A 25013-nucleotide genomic window follows, 5' to 3' on the forward strand; every position below is an offset into this window, starting at 1 on the left:
GGTCAAAATTTACCAGTCTAATTTATTATGTACTAATTACAATAGTTTTTTATTTAATAATCTAAATAAACAAAAGGGACCTACAGGATTATAAAATGATAAAACAGCTATCACCCAAAAGAAAACTGTGAGGGGGAAGGAGCAACACATACATTCAAGTCTCTCCAGACATAGGATAGTCTTTACTGTATTTAAACATCTCCATGGGGCGCCTGCGTGGCTTAGTAGGTTGGGCATCTGACTCTTGATTTCAGCTCAGGTCATGATCTCGGGGTCCTGGGATGGAGCCCCGTGGCAGGCCCTGCACTCAGTTCAGAGTCTGCTTCTCTGCCTCTCTCCCTCTGCCCTTCTCCCCTCTTGTGCGTGAGCACGAGCATGAGCACGTGCACACTCTCTCTAAAATAAATAAATAAAATCTTAAAAAAACCCTCCAGAAAAACTCAACCATATAATCGTTTCAATGAATGTTTCAGTGTTTGACAACTCACTCTCAGCAAATGCACTCTAGACGTCCTGTGACTCACAAAGCCTTTTTGGGCCCACAGCTCCTTGTGGTGATGCTGGTTTTGCCACCCTGCAGGGGCAGAAAGCTTCGCTTCTATCCTTCAGAATACACTGTTGTCTAGACTTCAACTAAATGTTCTTTCATACTGCAACACCCCCAACGTGCCACCCCTCACACCAATCTGCCAAGCAGAAAGCAACTGGCTACTAATCTCTTAGTTACTTTAAGCGCAGCCTGGGCAAGCAGGATAAAATACCCCCGAGAGAAACCTGAAGATATTACAGCTTCAAAGTTAAGATAATATGCACAATTTTTATCTATTCCATATAAATTATGACATTTAAGAAGTCTGCTTCATTCATCTAGCAAATATATACTGAATCCTTACCATATGCTAAGCCCTGTGACAATACTGCATCTTTGTTGTTCAAATTTCACAAGTGACAGCTATGTGGCCTATTCTACTAGGCAATGCAGGTCCACACCCACCCTCCATTTTAACATGTGAGGATGACAGAGTAGAAAATCTCTGTCATAAGCCTTTTTAAAAAGGAGTCATTACACTGCAGAGACTTAAAAAATGGCTCCCAAACTTCAGCATGCACTATCACCTACTGACTCAGTGGCTCCAGGGTGAGGCCCGATAATTTGCATTTCTATCAAGTTCCCAGATGATGTTGATGCTGCTGGTCAGGGGACACCACTTTGAGATCCAGTGCTCTAGATTAGGGGTTGGCAAACATTTCCTCTAAAAGGCTAGACAAATATTTTAGATTTGGGGGCCATACAGTCTCTGCTACAACTACTCAAAGTACAAAAGCAGCCAAAGACAATATGTAAATAGATGGGTTTGGCCATGTTCCAATAAATCACTATTTATGGACACTAAAATTTCAATTTCATATGATTTTCAAAGGAATATTATTTCAGTAATATCTTTTGATTTTTTTTCAACTACTTAAAAATGTGAAACCATTCTTAGCTTGTGAGCCATACAAAAACAGGCAGTGGGCTAGATTTGGATCATAAGCCATTTTGCCGATCCCTGGTTCTAGATGAATGGTTGGTTCTAAGTCCTGGCTCCCCACCAGAAATAGCTGAGGAGCTTTTAAAAGACCCAGATACGTAAGTGCCATCCCATGAGATTCTGAATTAATTAGTCTAAGCCCTAATTAATGAATAACCAGGAATAAGAATTACTGATATTAAAAAAAAAAAAAGAATTACTGATCTTAACCAATATTCCCCCAAGTGACTTCTAAGGATATTTAGGGTTTAATAAGCCTTACATGAATAAGAGGTTTCTGGGGTCAGGTAAGTTTGGAAAATGAAATTTAAGCATTTTTTACTGCATATATCCCACAATATTCTCATAAGTATCTAAGAGGGGACTATACTATGCAATGTTTTCCAGATGCATTTGACCACCTAATCCATGGATCTAGTGTTCTATGAAGTACTCAGAAAACACTGGCTTCAATCTTTCATAAAGAATAACATTAATAACTTAATACTTAGGTTCATAAAGTTACAACAAAATATGAGAGGAGAAATTAATTTAAAAATGAGAAATACAATTGATTCTTATCAAAATAATAATAAAAAAGAAAAACTCCTGATAAATCTAAACAAATTAAAAAGTCACAAAATAACAGGAAATTATTTTTAAAAAGATGGGAGAGGGGCGCCTGGGTGCCTCAGTCAGTTAAGTGTCCAGCTCTTGACTTCAGCTCAGGTCATGATCTCAGGGTTGAGATAGAGCCCCCCCCCCCCCCCCCCCCCCCCCGGCCCCCCCCTAGGTGTGGAATCTGCTTGAGATTCTCTCTCTCCCTCTGCCCCTCCCCCCACTCATGCTTTGTGTCTCTTTTTCAGATACATAAGTAAATCTTAAAAAGATGGGGAAATACAATGATAAATTTGAAAAAAAAATCAAAGATAGTTTTCTACAATGTCAAATCTAATACAAAGGAGGTAGAAAATGTGAACACATCAATAACTACGGAAAAAAGTAAAAAAGAATTACCAATGTCCTCAACAACGTTTTTTTAAAAAAAGGAGATAAGGATGCAGAGTCTCAAAAGATTTCTTGGTAATCGCTCTCAAACTTTTTAAGGACTAGATGACTCCTTGATAAATCCAAAGGATGTTTATCATTATCTCCTTGCCAGAAACATTGTAAGCACTCAGCAAATATAGCAAACATATTTTTTTAAAAATACTATCAAAAACAACTTTTCCCAGGAAAAAAAAGTAAAAGTTTTCTCACATCATTTCCATGATATCAGCAGCAGTCAGTACCTCATGCCCTGAAAAGTATTAAACTGTTCAGGTTCTTCTTACTCTATGCAATCTGAGGAGAAAAGGTGCCAGGGTATGCTACAGAAAGGAGAAAAAAGCCACTGGCCCCACTGGAAAGGAAAGTCAGTGAAACTAACCCTCCTCCCCTTCACAGCATCTTACACCACAGCATCCTAATAACCCAGCTTATTAACTAGAAGGACCCTTTCCCGACATGATGGCAAACCAAAGTATGAAGTATTCATGTAACAAAATAAACTCTGCTATGCAAGTGAACTCTACACAGAACACAAGTGAGACAAATAGCTTCTAAGAAACTGGATCTTTGTTATCTGTTTGGCCTGGGAATGCCCACAAATGCAGCAACAGCCTAGTGGTACTCTCCAAGCATTATGGGCCATGCTATCTGAAACAGTGGCATGTGAGTGTCAACAGTGATATAAAATGAAAGCATTCTACACTCACTTAAGGCAAACTTGTATAAACCTAAAAGTGCCTGATTAATCAGTTTCAGAACACAAGAAAAGACTTCATATTGTTAATTCATTGTAAGAAGCATTTCACTAAATCTTCAAATCTAAGTATGAAAAAATGTTTTAAAAATACTTTTAGGGACATCTGGGTGGTTCAGTCAGTTAAGTATCTGACTCTTGATCCTGTCAGCTCAAGTCTTGATCTCACTCAGGTCTTGAGTTCAAGCCCTGTGCTGGGCTCCATGCTGGGCATGGAGCCTACTTAAAAAGAAAAAAAAAGAAAAAAAAAAAACCCTGGGAAAAAAGTAATACTTTAAAAAAATCATTTCCATTAAATATTTTAAAAATAGGAATGAATGAGCTTTTGATATGCTAAATAAAAGGAATCAAAATTAGAGATAATGGAGAAAAGTAAAAAAAAATATTATTTTTAGATATGATTCACTACCTAGAAAACCGAAAATATCTGGCACAACATATACTCAGTAGAACATAACTCTGAGATCTCCATTATCAGATTACTTTTTTAAATACATTGTCCTCTATAGTGGATAAGTATACCAGATCTCAACTTACTCTTATTAGAGATAATCAGGGAGAAGGAGGAAAAAAAAAAAAAAAAAAAGAGCTGGATCTGAATTGAAAAGAGGGAAGTAAAGGGCCAAGGCAGGCTACTTGAAGTCACAGAACTGACAAATGCCAGAGGATGATATGAATCCTTGCATAATTCCCAAGCCTGCACTCTTTCCATTTTGCCACAGTGCCAAAGGCACCTTTAGCTTAATGGATATTTACCTATTATGCACCAAGCACAGGAGTGTGAGAATGAGTAACATATCATGTTTTAAGGAGACCTAAGTTAAGTCAATTGACCCATCTTTTGGTTTAAAACCTAGGTCTCTTAGGGGCACCCGGCTGGTTCAGTAGGTAGAGCATGCAACTCTTGATTCAGGGTCGTGAAGTCAAGCCCCAAGTTGGACATAGAGCTTAATTTAAAAAAAAAAAAAAGAAAGTATTCTCCAAACAAATAAATCCTAGGCCTCCTAAATCCAGGTTCAGTGATCCTTCTACCTCATAATCATTGTGTAATTTAAAATCACATACTCTAACATGCAAAATATTATTCTTCCTATGTATAATAAACACCATTTTTAAAAAGATTTATTTATTTGAGAGAGAGTATGTGCATGTATGTGCACGTACACACACAAAAACGCATGCATGCGTGAAGTCGGGGGACAGAGGCAGAAGGAGAGAAGCAGATTCCCTGATGAGTGCAGAGCCCACCTGGAGCTCAATCTCACCTCCCTGAGATCAGTCGAAATCAAGAGTCAGGGGCTCAACTGACTGAGCCACCCAGGCGCCCCAATAAACACTATTTTAGTACTGGAGATAATTCCAAAGTTTTTATTGCAAATGTTACTACAAGAGTACCAAAAAGGATGACAAGCCACAGACGACTTTTCTTGTGCCTTTAAGGCATCCTCAGTCCTGAACACACACAAGAAAATGTAAGAAACAATTTGGGAATGCGGGAAGGGAGGAGGAGCTGAGTTCTAAGTCAATTTCCAAAGCAAACTCATTCAATTCAGATATAGCACATGCTCAAATATATCACTTGCAAATTTCCTGATATTTTAATGTAATCACTTAGAAACATGAATATTTAAGAGACTTCAGATAGTCATTCTCAGCAATCTTTTAAGAAAATTTCAGGTAATTCAATATCTGTACAGCTTAGAGAAATGTGGGCTTAAAAATAATATAGTTCAGTGGATTTATGCTGGATGAACATCCATAATCATTAACAAATCTGCAAAAGGCTCTGTATCGGATCTTAAGTGTTCAACATTTTTGATCACTGACAAGATAAAGACCAAGAAATTATATTGAAACAACAGAAAAAACCTTCAGAAAATCACCAATTTCTCTTTCATGTCTCCTGTTCAGCAAAATAGAAGCTGTAGCTGGCTATCTGTCATATTGAGACAAGGGAGAAATATAAAAAGCAAGCAAGGCTTTCCAAAACAACTTGAGGAAAATGCCCTAATAATATGGGCCAAAGGAGGAAGTAACCCATTCAGGAGAAGAACCAGGGAACAGAGTAAAACAGAAGGACTCCCATCATCTACCAACTAATCTATGAACAATATACATGTGGAGATTCTGACCACTTATTCAAAAGAAAATAATACACAGGGATAACTGAACTTTAAAAATCATTCTTCTGATAAAGTTAATTCCAGCATAAATAGGAAAGAAGTGATTTTCTCATAACATTGGTGATCGATGGCCAGGTAAAATTACAAAAAAAACATGTTAAGTTTTCTTTATAAATAAAAACTATACTTACCACAATCCATTCAGCAATGTTTTCATAGAGTTCTGGACTAAAAATTGCTTTTTTAAGCCTAGCTAGAGGACCATCAGCATCTACTAATCTGCACCGCATGAAAACATCACAGTAGCCTCTAAAATCATTGCAAGGGGATCCAGGTTGCAAGGTGATGGTTCGACCAACGAAGTGCATGCTCCACCGCGAAGACCCTGTACTGGCACAAGTTGATGGATCCACTGGAAAAGAAGTGCCAAATATAAGTTGAAGATCAGATTTCCTACCAGGCTAGCTGGGGAGAGAGGTAGGAAAGGAAAAAACTGCCTAAAATCATTACCATGACATGTTATATAGACTTGCATTAGTTTAGGCTGGATAACACCATTAGTAATTTGCCTTAAACATACAGTATAAACAAACAGCCACCAACTCTTGACTTAGTACCTACAATGGCTAACAGTGTTTATATTAATTATTGCCATAAAGTTGGCAGGTTTTTGTCTAGCTTATCATTTTTAAAACACTGTACGGACCATAATACTAGAAACATAACGCTATGCTACATTTAAAATTTTCCAGAGGATCAGTATTGGTGGAAATTATCTGTCCAAACTGGATAACAAAGTTTAATGCTTAAAACTTAGGAGAAAAATGGGCGCCTGGCTGGCTCAGTTGATACAGCATGTGACTCTTGATCTTGGGGTCGTGAGTTCAAGCCCCACGTTGGGGTAGAGTCTACTTAAAAATATATATATATTTAGGGGCGCCTGGTTGGCTCAGTCAGAGGAGCACACAACTCTTGATCTCAGGGTTGTGAGTTCAAGCCCCACGTTGGGTACAGAGGTTACTAAAAATAATAATAATGATGATAATAAATAAACTTTAAAAAAATTTAGGAGGTTTTTTTTTTTTTTTTTTTTAAGATTTTATTTATTTATTTGACAGAGAGAGACAAGTGAGAGAGGGAACACAAGCAGGGGGAGTAGGAGAGGGAGAAGCAGGCTTCCCGCCAAGCAGGGAGCCCGATGTGGGGCTCGATCCCAGGACCCTGGGATCAGGACCTGAGCCGAAGGCAGACACTTAACGACTGAGCCACCCAGGTGCCCCAGAAAAATTAGGTTTTAAAAGAGATTTTATATTCTTGGGTTTTAAAAGCCTTACTCTTCTTCATACAGCAGACGTGGCATAATTCCTTATCATCTTTGCCATCTGAACTGGCACAGGTACACTCCTCCAAGCCATACTTCTCACAGATAGAACCTGCACATTGCTGAAAGAAAAGTAAAAGACCAGTTTTTAATCTCTATACAAACCTATTGTTCACAGTAATAGACAGATACACACTCTGATGCTAAAATAATTAAGTAGAAATACAAGTGGAAAAAACAAAGATTAATATCAGAAAGGGGTCACATAAACACATCTGAAAAAGAGTTAAGTACAAATAAGGTAGCAAATCTTTTAAAGAAATGCCAACTTAAAAAAATCTAAACAAAACCAAAACAGAGAAAGAGATTAGGTGAGCATCAGTTTTACACTGGTTATTATGGTTCCTTTATAAGAAGAGAAAAATGATATTTTCCTCATGTAAAGTAAATATTTAGCCAAGAAAGTTTTAAAGGCTTCACATTCAGATAAAATGGCCAAAAGAGTTCTTTTATGTAGGCTGTTAAAATACTAATTTATAAAAGTCAAAAGCAGTACCAAGTCATATGCCTAGCTATACAACTATTTTCCTCTAGAGACTATCAAACATATGCTGTGGACAGATGAAAGGTAAGTCAGTAATTAATCAAATGCCACCAGGCACTTATGCCACATGATACATTCATGGCTTTATGGGGAAACAGATAGGGATATTATTGAAACAGGGACCAGGATCAATTACTGGAACTCTGCAGCTTTAAGTAACAAAATTATTCTGAAAAAGCAGGTTTTATAAAAAGCTTATAAATCAAACGCTTACCCCATTAATGCACACTTGTGTATGCCTATTACAGTCTGTAAAGTTTGGTTTAGGATCAGAAGCTGGGCAGAGAGCTGTGATGCCATTACATATTCCTTCTTTTGCACAGTCTGAATCATCCCGACACTTCTCAGTTTTTGATTTGAACGCACACTGTGCGGTACAACAGGGACCTTGACTTGGGCTAGAATAAACAGTAAAATGATTAAAGAAAATCACTAGCATATCTCCTATATACATAGATATGATCCTAATTTTTAAATCATAACTCTCATTCTTTAAATGGTAAGTATGTTACTGGTATACAACTTCAAATTTTGGAGTAAGAGGCTACTAAATTTCAACATTCTATAAACGTAAAAAAGTGACTGTGTTGTTTTTATAATCAAGGCATACTATATTCAACATTCTTATTCTACCTGCCTTTAGTGGAAGGCTATCACAGAAAATAGATTTAATATTAGGTGAGCCATCAGTGTTTCACAGTTACATCATACATTAGTCAATTCATCAGATTTTCTCACATTTCTATGCTAAAATCAAACTAGGATATACTGACCAACCATTTAAAAAGCAGTGCACAAGCAATATTCTAATGCTTATACCTAAAGCTTGCCAAAGTAAGTTTGACAAGTGAAATAATTATATGACACTAAGTTACAGGAGTCTATGAAATCAGTATTACCTAAATATTTAAAGTTAAGATTCTAAAAATACAGATGATAGTCACATTTTTAAGTTAGTAACTGAACAGTGTGTATTTTATTGAGTGTCCTGACTTTTGCCTGTCTTTTTTTTTAATACCCACCACACAAGTTACAACTAGCTCAATCTGCCAACCACAGTGCACTCATCAATGCTACTCCAGAAAAATAAATAAGGCAACAGCAAATAAAGACGAAGATTCCCAACACTATGCATCTCTTAATGTCAGTTTTAAGTCGGTCACAACTGCCCTTGGCTGACCGGCGGCAGCGTGAGCACTCCTGGAACGGGCAGGGTACCTGCACTGCTTCCCTGGCTTCAGCTTGCATTTCTTGCCCTCTGGCTGGTTTGCATCATAGCAGCACTCATCTTTACACTGGTCACTATAGCCACAGTCACATTCTTCACCTTGCTCCACCATCCCATTTCCACAAATAGGTTGGCCAGATTCTGAGGAAAATCAATAAAACAAAGTAAGCACTGTCTGCACACATTAATTTGATTTACAATCCACAAACTTTGGAACCTCATAACAAAGGGAGAAAGGATAATTTGATGAATACAAAAAGGAGAACTAGGAATCTCGAAATCAGAAGACCTAAATTCAATTCTAAGAGTAGCTCAGTTAACTAACTAGCAATGTGGCCTTGGGCAAGTCACTTCCCTTCTGGGGGGCCTCAGTTTCTTAATCTGTACAGTGAAAAGATTTGACATTATGGTCCCCTCTAAGGTCCCTTCTGGAAGTGGTAACACTCTATTTAGGCCACACTGAGCTTTATTGAACCGCACTATTTACATTACGCAAATACGAATTAAGTTAGTGCTTTAACAACCTGAAAAAAATTAAATCTTTTGTGTTAACAGAAAATTTCAAACATACATAAAAGTAGGAGAAGTACAATGAACTCCCATGTACCAATCACTTAGCTTTAACAACTATCAACAATATGCTGTAAACAATTCCACCTAACATATTCATTTATTCTTATAAATACTCCAGGATGAATCTAAGAGATAGAAGTTTGTTTCTTTTTTAAATCTAACCATAATAGCATTATCACATCTAACAAAATTAACAATATGCTTAATAGCATCTAATAGCCAATCCGTGTTCAATTTCCTCAACTGTCTTTTTACAACTGGTTTATTTGAACCAAGTTCCACATAAGGATCCTCAACCCCATGGCTGGTTTTGGTTGATATGTGTTCTTTTAAATATAACAGACTCCTTCCTCTCTTTTTATTTTTACACTATTTAAAGAAATTGGGTCATTTTGTCTTACAGAATTTCCCACATTGTGCTTAGCTGATTGTATCCTAGTCAATAAATAATTTTTTTAATGCACATTAATTTGCTCCTCAGCTAGACCCAAGCTCTCTAAGGGAAGAACAACGTATTACTCCTATTTTTTGTATTCCCAAAAAGGCTAACAGTATTGGGTCAAATCCTGGCTCATTAAGGTTAGACAGTCTGATCTAGGCACAGTGAATAATTTTAGAAAAATTTTTAGGCTCTCTTTTAAAGTTCGCGAATTTTATCAATGGGCTTTAAAATTGGAAGAGGAATGCTATTCTTTGTAAGATCAGAAGATCACAGACCTTTAGCATCTGCAGGGAGATGACAAGAATCAAATGTCTTCACTTTCTAGAAAAGAAAAGTAACTTCCAGAGAGTCTGTGACTTGCCGGAAACCATATGCCTCAGTATGGGCAAACTGAAGACCAAACCCAGGTTTCTGGGATCTGAAATCTGGTGCTCTTTTCTTTCTGCTACATCAAATTGATGTGGGAAACAGTTGTAGCACAGGCTTCAAATTGAGAACTGAATAAACATAAGGGAACACATCTCAAACACATGAACTCAACACAAGGCACATCTGAATCCAAACTATTCTAGAAAGACTAGCTTTACATTTAGAAAGTTCATTCTTATCCTTAACCACATCAAATATTAAAGGAAATCTTAGAGCTAACTGAAGCTCTCTCCCTTTCATTTTGTACCACCTCTTCTGTTCTCTAAGACTAGAAACATGCACATGGACATATATCCTAAGTAATAATGACTTTATTCTAAAGTATCGTAAAATCATCATTTCAGAATTCATAAGATATGTAATTTAAGAAAAAAGGAAAAATGATAAAGTCAGAAAACCTCTGAGGCAATATTTACTACACACTGGTTTTTATCTCATATAGAAATATTACTTCAAATAAGCTAGGACACATGGAAAAGGTGCTGTTTAAATGCAAAAATTATAATAGACACATATCTCATTATAATTTAAGAAACAAATTTCCTTGGGGCACCTGGGTGGCTCAGTCGTTAACCGTCTGCCTTGGGCTCGGGTCATGATCCCAGGGTCCTGGGATCGAGCCCCGCATTGGGCTCCCTGCTTGGCAGGAAGCCTGCTTCTCTATCTCCCACTCCCCCTGCTTATGTTCCCTGTCTCGCTGTGTCTCTCTCTGCCAAATAAATAAATAAAATCTTAAAAAAAAAAAAAAAGAAACAAATTTCCTTACCATAATACCTACAAAACAATATGCTCATTTTTAAAAGACAACTTCAATCAGAAAGTTTACTGTGAAAATCCGGTTTACAAATAAAGACTCTATGTAGCACTTCTGCATAAGATGTTTTAGAAACCTACCAGTGATAATAACAAGAGCAATAACAAAAACGATACCGTCAATATAATTTGAATCTGCCCTTTTTAAAGAAACAGAAGGCCTTAAAAGAAAAAGCCAATCAATATAAGTAAAAATTGAAATTTGGGGCTGATCAAAATTTAATTTTTACTCTGGGAAAGATTCTGTGAAGAGGATAAAATGACAAGCTACAGACCGGAAGAAAAACATATGCAGATCAGTATCTGACAAATGGCTAGTATGTAAGCTATGTAAAGAACTCTCAAAACTCAACAGAAAAAAAAAATCCAATGAGAAATGGCCAAGAAACATGGACATTTCACCAAAGAAGATACACAGATGGCAAATAAAGCACATAAAAAGATGAACATCTTTAGTCATCAGAAAAATATAAATTAAAACCACAACAAAATATCACTATATGCCTATCAGAATGGATAAAATAAAAACAATAAAAATGCCAAAAGCTGGCAAGGATGCAGAGAAACTAGATCACTTACACACTGCTGATAGGAATCTAAAATAATACAGCCACTCCAGAAAATACAGCAAACAATCACTATATGATCCATCAACTGGATTTGGGAGCATTTATCCCAGAGAGATGAAAACTGATGTTTGCATAAAAAACCTGTACACAAATGTTTATAGCTGCTTTATTCATAATAGCCAGAAACTAAAAATAGCCCAGATAGCCTTTAACAGGTGAATAAACTTTCTAAATATAAAGCTAGTCTTTCTAGAACCGTTTGGACTCAGATATGCCTTGCGCTGGGTTCATGTGTTTGAGCTGTGGTTCCCTTGTAGCCTATGCTACAACTGTAAACGAACTGTGGAACATACACACCATGGAATACTACTCAGCAATATAATCAAGCTCCTGATACAGGCAACAGTTTGAATGAATCTTCAGGGAATGAGGCTGAGCGAAAAAAGCCAATCTCAAAGGTTACATGTTATATGATTCCATTTATACAACATTTTGGACTGACAAAATTTTACAAATGGAGAATGGTTTAGTAGGGCATTGGTCAGGGGATGGCAGGAGGGAGGGAGGTAGATGTGTTTCCCCTCAAGTAACTTATAATCTTGTGAAATAGGACAGGGACCCAAACAAACATAATACAAGGTAGAATATTTAGAACATATTAAATGCCACAAGAGAGGCATAACAGATGACTGGATAAACAAAATGTGGTATTATCCATACAACGGAATATTATTCAGCCATAAAAAGAATGGCATTCTGATACATGCTACAATTTGAATGAATCTTGAAAGTTTTATGCTAAATGAAATAAGCCAGACACGGCAGGTCAAATATTGTACGATCCCATCTGTATGAGGTACCTAGAATAGGCAAATTCATAGACACAGAAAACAGATTAGAGGTTACCAAGTAGGGAGAGAGGGAAGCAGGAGTTACTGCTTAATGATTACAGAATTTCTATCTGGCGAGATGAGAAAGTTTGGAGATGGGTAGTGGTGATGGTTGCACACAGCCATGAATGTACTTAATGCCACTGAACTTTAACTTAAAATTAGCTTAGATATTAATAAAATCATACATATTTTATATCTTTTTTTCTTTACTGTAAGGCAAAAAAAAATTTCACAGCAGCTTTATTCGTATTAGCCGAAACCCAAAGAGCCCAGGTGTTAATCAATAGGAGAGTGGATGAGCAAAGTGTGATATATTCATACAATGCAATATGAACTGCTCAGCAATAAAAAAGAACAAAACACTAATAATGAATCTCAAAATATGCTGAGTGAAAGCAGCCCTCCACAAAAGAATATAAACCATATGATTCCACTTATATGAAGTAAAACAAGCAAAATTTCTCTACAGTGAAATAAATGAGAACAATGGTTGCCTCTGAGAATGTGTTGGGGGCAGAAACTGCAAAAGGAAATAAAAGAACTTTCTGAGGTGACAGAAATATTCTGTATTTTGACAGGTGCTTAAGGTTACACAGGTAAATGCATTTGTCAAAGCTCATTAAATGGTGGACTTACTGTGCAACATTTTATGTTAAAAAAAAAAAGAACCACAAACAATATTGAACTTTAGTTAATTATACAGGCTGAAGTGTTTAAGGGTGAAGCATACTGATGTCTGCAATCCACTTTAAGTTGCAACAACAACAAAAAAAATGGGATTGAGGGATGGATAAATTAGTAAATAAGTGGTAAGGTAAATACAGCAAAGTTTTAATAGTTATAAAATAGAGGTGGTAGGTGCATGGGTGTTTCAAGTTGCCTGAATGTTTGAAAATATATGTTGGGAAAACATACATACCAACAAAACAGTTGTTTCTCTTCTTCTCAAGAACTTGGCTTATATTTCTAATACTACAGAGTGAGAATTTATTGTTGTTAAGTTTGTCCCCGGATGTTGCTCTTGCATACATGATGTAATTGCCATTTTCTTTCTGCCCTAAATTCTTAGATTCTCCTGGAGTGCACTCTGTTCCAGAATCATGCTGCCAAACAGAATATAGAGTTACATAAACAGGAAGTAAAATAAGGTTTTCAGGTCATCTGATTAAATGTAATTTTCTCACCAGAAGAACAATGGAAGCTTGTGGACTCTCCTCTAAAGAAGGTCCTACAATTGTTTTAGACTGTGAGAAGGAAAACAATTTGCTCTTTTAGGAGCCACTGTCTTAGAAGGGGAGGAAAAATGACTAAAGGTCTAGCCACAACAATGTACAGCTCAGTAAAGAGGGAGTAGAATGGAGGATAAACCATCATAAAGTCTATCAAAAATAAGCTCGCCATGCACTCCTATATTTATTGCAGCCATATTTACAAAAGCCAAATTATGGAAACAGGCCAAGTGCCTACTGACACATGAATGGATAAGGAAGATGTAGTACATATATACAATGGAATATTATTTAGCCATAAAAAATGAAATCTTGCCATTTGCAACAACATGGATTGAGCTAGAGAGAATGATGCTAAGTGAAATAAGTCAGTCAAAGGCAAATACCACATAATTTCACTCATATGTGGAATTTAAGAAACTGTAGCAAAGGAAAAAGAGAGAGAGAGAAACCAAGAAATAGACTCTTAACTATAAAGAACAAACTGATGGTTACCAGAGAGGAGGTGGGTAGGGTGATGGGTGAAATAGGTGATGGGGATTAAGGAGTGCACTTATGATGAGCACTGAGTCAGGTACAGAATTCAATCACTATATTGTATGCCTGAAACTGATATAACACTGTATGCTAACTACACTGGAATTAAAATTAAAAACTTAATAAAATGAAAAAAATAAGCTCACCTACTTTCAAAACTAGTAACAGGAATATAAACTACTTAAAATGACTAAATATTCTTTAACATACATACTAAACTACTAACGACTAGTTCAGAGAAGACAGATGGGGAAAGACAGGAAACAGAATGGCATGAAGCTAAGTACATACAAGATAAGCATCTAAGAGAGTTGACTTATTAACTAGTACATAAGAAAGATAAGTAAATGCTATTTTTTAAAGATTTTATTTATTTATTTGAGAGAGAGAGAGAAAAAGAGAGGGAGGGGGAGGTAGAGAAAATCTGAAGCAGACTCCACACTAAGCACAGAGCCTGACACGAGGCTCGATCCCACAACTGCAAGATCATGACCTGAGCCGAAACCAAGAGTCGTTTGAGCCACCCAGGCACCCCAATAAATACTACTTTTAAATGACAATTAAGAAGAGCCAAGTGGTAAAACTAAAACACTGATTTGCAAGGGTAAAACAACAGACACACATGTGTATGTACACAGAAAGTTTATGGTGTTGGCAAATATTACGGAAGTATCAGATACACACCGAAAAGTACCAAACTATAGCTCCATAAGTTTTCTCAAAGTAAATATACTTATGTGACCAGCACTGAGATCAACTAACAGAATACTATCAGATCACAGCAGCATCCCCACCTTCCTTCCTCCTCTGGGAGATAGGCATTTAAAAAAAAAAAAAAGGAAAGAAAACAGGGATGCCTGGGTGGCTCAGTCGGTTAAGTGGCTGCTTTCAGCTCAGGTCATGATCCCAGGATCCTGGGATCGAGCCCGGAGTCGGGCTCCCTGCTCAGCGGGGAGCTTGTTTCTCCCTCTCCCGCTCCCCCCCTGCTTATGATCACTCTCTCTCTCTCTCAAATAAATAAATAAAATCTTAAAACAACAACAACAAAAAAAACCCAACCTCACAATGCTCCTCAAACAACAATTCAGAACTTGCCAGAAAGGGTGAAAATATTTGGGTCCAAGAGTAAAAGTTCTATTTAAACTGTTATTTGAATACCCAACAATTCTACCCTCCAGAAAGAAAGAATGCCCAAGGGCATTATGTTTCTTCTCAAAACCCATCTAAATTACTTTCATTTTCTACTCCCTAATCTGAAGCAACTTTTTTTTTAAGATTATATTCTTTTTTTTTTTAATTTAAGTAATCTATATATCAAACATGAGGCTTGAACTCATGACTCTAAGATCAAGAGTTGCATGCTCTTCTGAGCCAGCCAGGCACCCCCTGAAGCAACTATTAAAAATAAGACCTCTCCTATCATATTTATTCTTCCAGGTACCTCTTGCTGTTCTCCTGAACCTAGATTCAGCATTTAACAACTCCTGACTATTCTCCAATATTACCTTGCTTTATGTTTTCATTCTATAGAATTCAATTTGGTTTATGATAATGCATGACACTAGGATTATTCTCAGCATTAGAATTTTAGAAAAAGAAAGAAAAAAATTCCAATACTATGTAACTCTTGATATTATCACAGAGTATTCTCAATTCAATAAATATTAGAATGTGTCCATTATATGAACTAAAAATATAATATAAAAATATAAAGATGAGTTTAAGCACTGTCCCTAGCCTAGCCCGCAAAAGCCTTATATTCTATTTAAAAGAGAGCATATTTTGATATCCCTGGCTAGTCTGACTCTGCCCCATAAATCCATTACAGGTATCACTAATCGGGGGCTGCCTGGCTGGCTTAGTTGATAGACTACGTAACTCTTGATCTCAGGGTCATGAGTTCAAGCCACACATTGGGCAAAGAGCTTGGTTGCTTGCTTACTTACTTACATACATACATAAAAACAGATATTGCTAATCAGTTATTACTTTACTAGTCCAGAGGATATTGTAATGGATCATCATTAATGGCCATGGAGGGAGAAAGAGGTTATAAACAAGCATGCCAACTATTTGTATTTGTTATCCTCAGAACATGGGATAAACAAGCACACCAGTAAGCAAAATATAAAACAGACTATAAAGGCCATCTTAACCATATCCCCAAAAAGTGCTGACAATTCATATGGTTTCACAAAGAAACTCTAAAGTTTGACAAGAAAACAGAAAAACTTTTCTCTGGCTATAAAAACAATACATACTCTTTTAGAAAATTTAGAAAATAAAAAATAGATAAAACATTTCAATCATAATCAACCATGCATAATAACCACTATTAACATTTTGGTCTACTTCCTACATGACTTGTACCTAGTCATATCATATTTTAATACAAAATTTGAACTATACCACTTGTAGTTATATACATGGTTTCTTTCAGCTTAACAGTATAAGGCAAACACTGATTTTTAAATGATTGCAGAACATTCCAGGATACTTTCGTATTGTGGGGCCATTTAGGCTGTTTAAAACTTTTTGCTATAAATAAATAAAACTGCAATGGATACTTTTTTTAATGCACATAAATCTTTGACAGATTCTGCATTTTTCTTTTAGTTGGATTCCCAAGGGTAGAGTTTGAGTTAAAAGGTCAAACATTTTAAGGGTCTTGATACATAATGACAAATGACTGACAGAAGGGCTCTATCAATTTACATTATATAACATGGATCAAGATTTCAGTAGGCAGAGATGTGAAGGAATTGGCTTCCTGGCAAAAGGAAAATTTTAAAGGACTATAAATAACTTAATCTGACAGGAGAGGGCAGTTAACACTGGAAATACACTTAAACCCAAAAGATGGAAAACCCTAAATGCTAAGATAAGGAAACTATCAGCAACATCAGCAGGTACAGGAAATAAGGTTGTAAACTGAAGTGACATGATCAAAACAATCAGAACTATAACCTAGACAAAGATTAATTTGGTAAGAGCAAGTACATATTATAACTTTCATACTGAGAGACAGAAACTTGTCTCATTTATGATTACAACTTCCCAAGACAAAGCTTATAAAGTGGTTAACAAAAGGTGTACAATAAAGATTTGAGATAAAATAAATAAATATAAGCGACAGTGTGTACCACTCAGAGAGAAAGTAACACCGACATAGTACAGATGTACAACAGGAGAGATAAAGACAGATTTCAGATAAAGATGTCAAGGGACACGGGCTCAGGAATATATAGTTCTGGCTGCTCTTAGTTTATAAGTAATTTAACAGTAAGCACTACTGTGTATATATGGTAGTATGAACAACATGCACAAAGGAATGGGGTGTGACTGAGCATGGTAGAGTCATTAAAAGTAGTCTGGTATGAGAGGAAAAGACAGCAGGGTAGGCAAAGAACGTAAACCAATTTATCCATTAAACAAAAAGCCGTAAGTAATATAAAATTAATATACTAAAAAAAAATTTCTGGCAGCTGGGCAGGGAATAGATTAGACAGGAAATGAAAAGAGAAAAGATTAGATTCCCTACTCCAAGTGTGGTCTGCAGACCAGGGGCAGCTACAGCATCACCTTGGAATGTCTCAGAAATGTAAAAACTAGGGCACCTGGGTGGCTCAGCTGGCTAAGCATCCGACTCTTGATCTCAGCTCAGGTCTTGATCTCAGGGTCGTGAGTTCAAGCCCCGAGCTGGAGCCTACTTAAAAATTAAAAAATGCAGAAACTTGCCCCCCACCCCCGAAAATGGAATCTGTATTTTAAGACCCTTGGTAATTTGTATGCATATTAAAATTTGGGAGGCTCTACATCACTTGGCATCAGGGAAATACAAATCAAAACCACAATGAGAGGGGCGCCTGGGTGGCTCAGTTGGTTAAGCCGCTGCCTTCAGCTCAGGTCATGATCCCAGGGTCCTGGGATCGAGCCCCGCATCGGGCTCCTTGCTTAGCAAGGAGTCTGCTTCTCCCTCTCCCTTTGCCTGCTGCTCCCACTGCTTGTGCTCTATGTCAAATACATAAATAAAATCTTAAAAAAAAAAAAAAGAAAAAAGAAAAAACCACAATGAGATACCACCTCACACCAGTCAGAATGGCTAAAAATTAACAAGTCAGGAAATGACAGATACTGATGAGGATGCAGAGAAAGGGGAACCCTCCTACACTGTTGGTGGGAATGCACACTGCTGCAGCCATTCTAGAAAACAGTATGGAGGTTCCTCAAAAAGTTGAAAATAGAGCTACCCTACAACCCAGCAATTACCCTACTGGGTATTTACCCCAAAGATACAAATGTAGTGATCCGAAGGGGCACCTGTACCCCAATGTTTATAGCAGCAATGTCCACAATAGCCAAACTATGGAAAGAGCCCAGATGTCCATTGACAGATGAATGGATAAAGAAGATGTGAAATGAAATCTAGCCACTTGGAATGATATGGATGGAACTAGAGAGTATTATGCTAAGCAAAATAAGTCAATCAGAGAAAGACAATTATATGATCTCGCTCATATGTGGAATTTAAGAAATAAAACAGAGGATGATAGGGGAAGAGAGGAAAAAATAAAACAAGACAAAATCAGAGAGGAAGACAAACCATAAGAGACTCTTAATCACAGGAAACAAACAGGGTTGCTGGAGGGGAGGAGGGTAGAGGGATGGGGTAACTGGGTGATAGATATTAAGGAGGGCACGAGATGTAATAAGCACTGGGTATTACATAAGACTGATGAATCACAGACCTGTACCTCTGAAACCAATAATACATTATGTGTTAATTTTAAAAAATAAACAAATAAAATATAAATAGAAGAAAAAAATTGGGGAGGCCCTAGACTAAAGGACAGAGGAGTAGCTGAAGGGTACTACAACTCCCCTAGCAAGGGTTGGAATCAAGGGGACTGAGAGAGAAAAGAGAACATTTACTTGCCCTTGAAAAAACAAACTAACCATAAGCAATAGTTCTCTGCTCATCTCTACAATTTCAATTACTCTTTTAAGAACAGATCACATAGTGTGGGTTGCCTGGGTGGCTCAGTCAGTTAAGCGTCTGCCTTTGGCTCAGGTCATGATCCTTGGGTCTTGGGATCAAGCCCCACGTCAGGCTCTCTGCTCAGCGGGGAGTTTGCTTCTCCCTCTCCTTCGCTCATGCTCACGCTCTCTCTCAAATAAATAAATAAATAAGACAGATCACATAATGTCCATTTGCTGCAAAGAGATACTGCTTTCAAAGTTTTAAACCTCTAATAAGAAAAAAAAACGTATTGATCTCAAGAACAAAACAAACAAAAGATCAGAAAAGCAGTTCAAGAGGCAGAGAGATTAAACACATTTTAAATAGTTCATCCAAGAACATTAATAATCTATCAATTTCTGATAGGGACTTAGAAGAAGAAGGACTTGCAACTTTAGTGAGATGGCACTTCCATTTTACAAACTGGGAGAAAATTAGAGAAGTGCATTTGAGGATTTTAAGCTCCAACTATATAGTATTTTTCTAAACTCATGAAAATTTCCATTTTTACAAGTGATATGGTACAAGTAAAATTAATGCACATAGTTGTCAAATGATATTTTCCCAAATTTGTTATTTAATAAGCCCTACCAAAATCACAAAGAGACTATCTTTCAGTATTTTGTATTTCTGTGTGCATCAATCTTTAGGTCACTTGAAAATCAATATGATGGACTGAGTACTAAATGACACCAAAGAATTGTTAATTTTGTCAGGTATCATAACCACATTAGGGTTATGTAAGAAAATGTCTAGGGGCGCCTGGGTGGCTCAGTTGGTTGAGCGACTGCCTTCAGCTCAGGTCATGATCCCAGGGGTCCTGGGATCGAGTCCCGCATCGGGCTCCCTGCTCTGCGGGGAGCCTGCTTCTCCCTCTCCCACTCCCCCTGCTTGTGTTCCCTCTCTCACTGTGTCTCTCTCTGTCAAATAAATAAATAAAATCTTTAAAAAAAAAAAAAAGAAAGAAAATGTCTAAATTTTTAGGGATGTATACTGAAATATGTAAGGGTGAATAAATTTGCTTCTAATACCTTACAAAAAGAAAGAAACACACAGAAAGGAGATGTGGCAACATCTTGATAACTGTTGAATCTGAATCAGCAGTTGGCAAACGGGAGCCCAACAGCCCATTTTTATATGGCCTAAGCTAAGAATGGTTTTCCATGCTTAAAGGATTGTAAAAACAACAAAGAAAAATATGCAACAGAGACCAAATGTTACCTCCAAAACTTAGAATGTTTACTAGCAGGCTCTTTATAAAAAAAGTTTACTGACTCCTATTCTAGATAATGGGCATGTAAGAATTTATTGCACTATTTTTCTCAACTTCTGTGTACATTAAAGTATGAAAAATTTTGAGTATCACACTGAAAAATTTTAAAATATTAATCCACAATAGAGAAAGACAAATCTAACAAACCCTGATAATGCTTTAACAGAAACCAAGCAAAAAAACCACTCCACAGTTTGCTAACATTCAAAATGCACTTTAAACAATGAAAAGTGAGGGGAGCCTGGGTGGCTCAGTTGGTTGAGCATCCCACTTTTTATTTTGGCTCAGGTCACAATCTCAGGGTCGTGAGATTGAGACCCAGGTAGGGCTCCACACTGTGGGTGGAGCCTGTTTAAGATTCTCTCCCTCTCCCTCTGCCCTTCCCCCTGCTGGTGGGCACTGTTCTAGGACTAGCAGACAGAGAAGTGAATGAACAGTTCCTTGCCTTCATAGAATCCTGCATTGTTATGCTTACTTTTCTTATTTGACTTGCAAATATTCTATCTTCCTCCCTTTCAGTAGTGTCAAGTACATTCCTGTGTTCCAATATATAAAAACTAAACAGTCAACTATACTTCAATTAAAGAAAAAAAAACCAACTAAACATCCATAGGTACTTGTATTCAATGTAAACAAACAAATCACTCAACATAAAATTTAGTAACTTTAAAAAAATCTTATAATTAGGCAATACTTACTGGAGATCCAAAGTTATGTCCAACTTCATGAGCAAAAGTAATATGAGAGACTTTGGGGGGTACATGAGACCCATAGTTCTGAACAGTAATAATTCCAGTGTTTAAGGACTTCTTCTTACCATCTGAATACAGCTTACTTTTTTCACATATTCCTCCAGAGCTTCCTAATTCAGAACAAAAGATGGCTAAATTAGCATCTATTTACCCCCCAAAATAACTTTCTAATATATATTAAATTAAAACATTTTATATATCCCACACATATCAAATACTCAAAAGTTTCTTTTGTCCAAGATTAGGAAGTCATTTCAAATAAGTTTGAATGGCTCACCTAAAGAAACTCCCAGGACTTCGTACAAGGCCCTTAAGGAAATGTTCTTCATAAGCAAAATATTCCCTAATTTTTGCTCCCATTAATTTAGCAAACAAAAGTTTCTGTTAAATTTGAATATACCCGTATTTAAGCAAAGCCTATGCCTTCTCTTAAAAAAAAGAAAGAAAAAAAAAACACATTTAATTTAAATGAAAGTTGAACAAAATATTCTCAAGTAGATTCTGAGAAAGTCACTTCCACAAATAATAGTAGTAATGCACAGGAGTACATGATTCACTATCTTGAGAGGCAATATACATATATTTTTTTAAAAAGAAAACCATTAGTGGTTGCAAGGGGCTGGCAAGGAAGTAGGGGGATAGAGAGAGATTTGTAAAAGGGTACAAATTTCCAATTATAAAATGAGTAAGGTCTAAGTATCTAATGTATAACATGATGACTATAGTTGATAACACTGTGTTGTATAAAATGAAATTTGCAAAGAGAGTAAAACTGAAACATCCTCACCAAAAATAAATGTGAGGTGATAGATGTGTTAACTCAATGGGGGAATCCTTTCAGAATGTACATGAATATCATATCATTATGTTGCACACTTGAGGTATCTTACAATTTTGTCAGTTATACTTCAAGAAAGCGGGGGCAGGGGGGAGAAGGAAATACGTCCAGTGGGCAAGAAATGGGGAGTGGGAAGAAAGGAAGGACAGAAGATGTACGGAAGGGGAAGAAAGCAATGTGGAAAAACGCTGACTGATTAATCTATCAGGAGTTCACTATACTATTCCTGCAACTTTTCAGCGGGTTTGAAATTTTTGTCAAAATAAGTTCAAAAGCTGAATTATGATTTTCCAATGTGTCTTGAGAATACTTTCAAATTGTAAAAGAAAACCTATAACACTACTTCTATGATACATATTAAATCACTTTGTAGTTCACCTGTTCCATAATAGTAACTTTCCAAAATAGCCTAATGCCAAAATGAAAGTACTTGTACATCTAAAGGCAGTTAATGTAAGAAATTAAAAAAAGAACAATGGGAAAATCAGAAACTGGCTGACCAACCCTTGTCTGTATGTACACTGTACTGAGAAGAACACAGTTCTTTTAGTAACTCTGTTAAAGACTCTTAGCGAGAATTCTTTAGTTTACATTCACATGTAAAGTGTTTCTCTTTGATTTTTTTAATTAAAATACAATCAAATTTTAGGATATTCTCATAACTGATCAAGTTATTTCAAATTAGCTTTCTATATGCAAAATTACAACCAAGTTATTAAGCCATTAAAAAATCTAATGTTTATAATCCCTGATAAAGCATATAATAGAAGGCAATTTAAAATAGATTTGCAAGAATGGCATGACACTACAATTGCTACCCATTCATTTTAACATTAGAAAGTAAATTTAACAGGGACACCTGGGTGGCTCAGTCAGTTAAGCGTCTGCCTTTGGCTCAGGTCATGATCCCAGAATCCCAAGACCGAGCCCCACATCAGGCTCCGCACTCAGTGGGCAGTCTGCTTCTCCCTCTGACCCTACCCCCCTCATGGGCTCTCTCTCACTCTCTCTCTCTCTCATAAATAAATTTAACACAAGTTGAACATAAATATGAATTACTGTTATGATTTAGGAAGCTAAAATAACAACCTCCACAGAAAAGTAAAATGAAAGACTGAGCCATATGCAGATTTTAACCAGCACAAGATGGAGAGCCTTTATGATATTCAGAACTTACTACCTTTTCTACAAAGAAAACTGACAGCAAATGATTTATGAATATTTAATATATTTTCTTATGCAACTTCTACTTTTGGAGATGAGTCCTAAGGATTGTATCACTACTTCTAGAAATTAGAAAAGATATGAATAAGCATTCTGTATGTAATAGTTTTAAACAAATAGTAAATTAATATCCTGCCTTAATGAAGATCTATCATATGCAAATTGGTCCAATGCAGTACTGTCAAACTTGAATTAAGCACAAAAGACTCCACACTGTAAATCTCTATCAGTTAAAAAAAGGAAAAAATAAATAGCATGTATTAAAAACTCTGATAATATATTTTTCTATATTTTTAAGGTCTATACAGTTTAAGGGAAGATCAGACATAAATTTGAATGTACTCTTCTGAAATATAGTCTTTGTAATTTTACATCATGTTTAACGTCTTAGTAAATGCTTTTGGTTTTAATGTGTATCACTTACAGAAAAGTTTAATATTTGTTACAAACTAATTAACATGTTAAAATAACTCAATTATACAGAAAAAATAAGACTATATTTAATTTTATAAGTTATGGTTTAATTTCTTTTCGGCAGTAGTGCACTAATTTTTTTAATTCCAATATAGTTAACATAAAGTGTTACGTTAGTTTCAGGTGTACAATATAGTGATTCAACAATTCCATACATTACCCAGTGCTAAGTTATGGTTTAATTTTTTACAAAACAATGCAACTAGTTCTGATGTGCCAGAAACTCAATCAGTGATATCATATATACCTATAGGTAAACCACAGCACAAGTTCAGTACTGCTTTATATTATACATTTAAAATTTTACTACATGTAGTCATCATTACAAAATACAAATTGTGAATAATAATGAGAAGGGTAAAATTTTTTTATTTTGAGTTAAAAGCTATTACTGATGGATAGATGGCTCAATAACCAACAAAGAAGGATAATGACATTTTTTTTATCTACAGTACAGCCTGAGAGCTAAAATCACAGAATATCACTCCTAAACTTTAAAACAGACCCCCACCCCAGGCCCCAAATTAGAAAAACTGGATAATATAACATAATACCCTGACAGAGTCCACAAGTACAGTTTTGATGTGAGCAGGCCTAAACACTTAAAACTTAACAGTAGCATACTGATCATGCAATATTAATCTGAGCAGTAATTTTGAACCAGACAATAGTTCCAATCCCTGACAGGTTATCAGGAAATGTCCTAGGGCATTTCTTTGTCTTTCATGTCTGGAGAGCGGCATTCACAAGTAATAGGGAGGGACGAGAGATGTTAAACATCCTGCATGGAACAATCCAGACTGCACAAAATGCCAGTATTAACTGTCCTGTTGTAATATTCTAATGATGTAAATCTCCCAGCCTTATAATTAGACTTTTAAACAACATGTTAAGAATTTGATAGGCTGTGGGTTATCTTGAGAACCCTAAGTTGAGCTCTGTATGCCCTTAAATCCTAATATGTAAAATCAAACTAAAATTTCTAAACTAAGAAAAACAGAAGAGACTATTGCTAACAATTGAAATGTCTCAAAAAATGTTCTCCACAAATGGTCAGAGGAATACCAAATGGTTCAGGATTAACTACGGAGATGAATTCCAGAGATAGCCTTACTCAGTGGCTTGCCCAAACTGAGACTATGTTCATTAGGATAACATTAAGAAGGATAATATATGAACAGAATGCACCTTATTAAAAAAAAAAAATGGCCCCTCTCAAAAGGCATGTTGGAAGGGTGCCACAAATGAAGTAAAATAAAAAGATTATCTAATATAAGGAATTTACTTAGTTAAGGAATCAATGCTTCAGTCTCTAAATTAAATGATAAGAGGCTACCTGCTTAACACAGAACTGTG

At 36.2% G+C, this 25013-nt stretch overlaps 1 protein-coding gene across 2 annotated transcripts in view; it reads right to left on the minus strand.

The window, feature by feature from the left end:
- ADAM10 (ADAM metallopeptidase domain 10) overlaps positions 1-25013 on the minus strand; it is a 135257-nt gene that overhangs the window by 10541 nt on the left and 99703 nt on the right. For both annotated transcript variants that reach the window (XM_021694055.2, XM_044918316.1), the window contains 6 exons: positions 21068-21231; positions 13230-13413; positions 8582-8732; positions 7578-7761; positions 6773-6881; positions 5630-5850 (listed from right to left, as the gene is read on the minus strand). In XM_021694055.2, the coding sequence (XP_021549730.1) occupies positions 5630-5850; positions 6773-6881; positions 7578-7761; positions 8582-8732; positions 13230-13413; positions 21068-21231 (1013 nt within the window). The remainder of the gene's footprint in view (positions 1-5629; positions 5851-6772; positions 6882-7577; positions 7762-8581; positions 8733-13229; positions 13414-21067; positions 21232-25013) is intronic.

The sequence above is a fragment of the Neomonachus schauinslandi genome, chromosome 9 (assembly GCF_002201575.2).
Source record: "Neomonachus schauinslandi chromosome 9, ASM220157v2, whole genome shotgun sequence".
Lineage (NCBI taxonomy): Eukaryota > Metazoa > Chordata > Mammalia > Carnivora > Phocidae > Neomonachus > Neomonachus schauinslandi.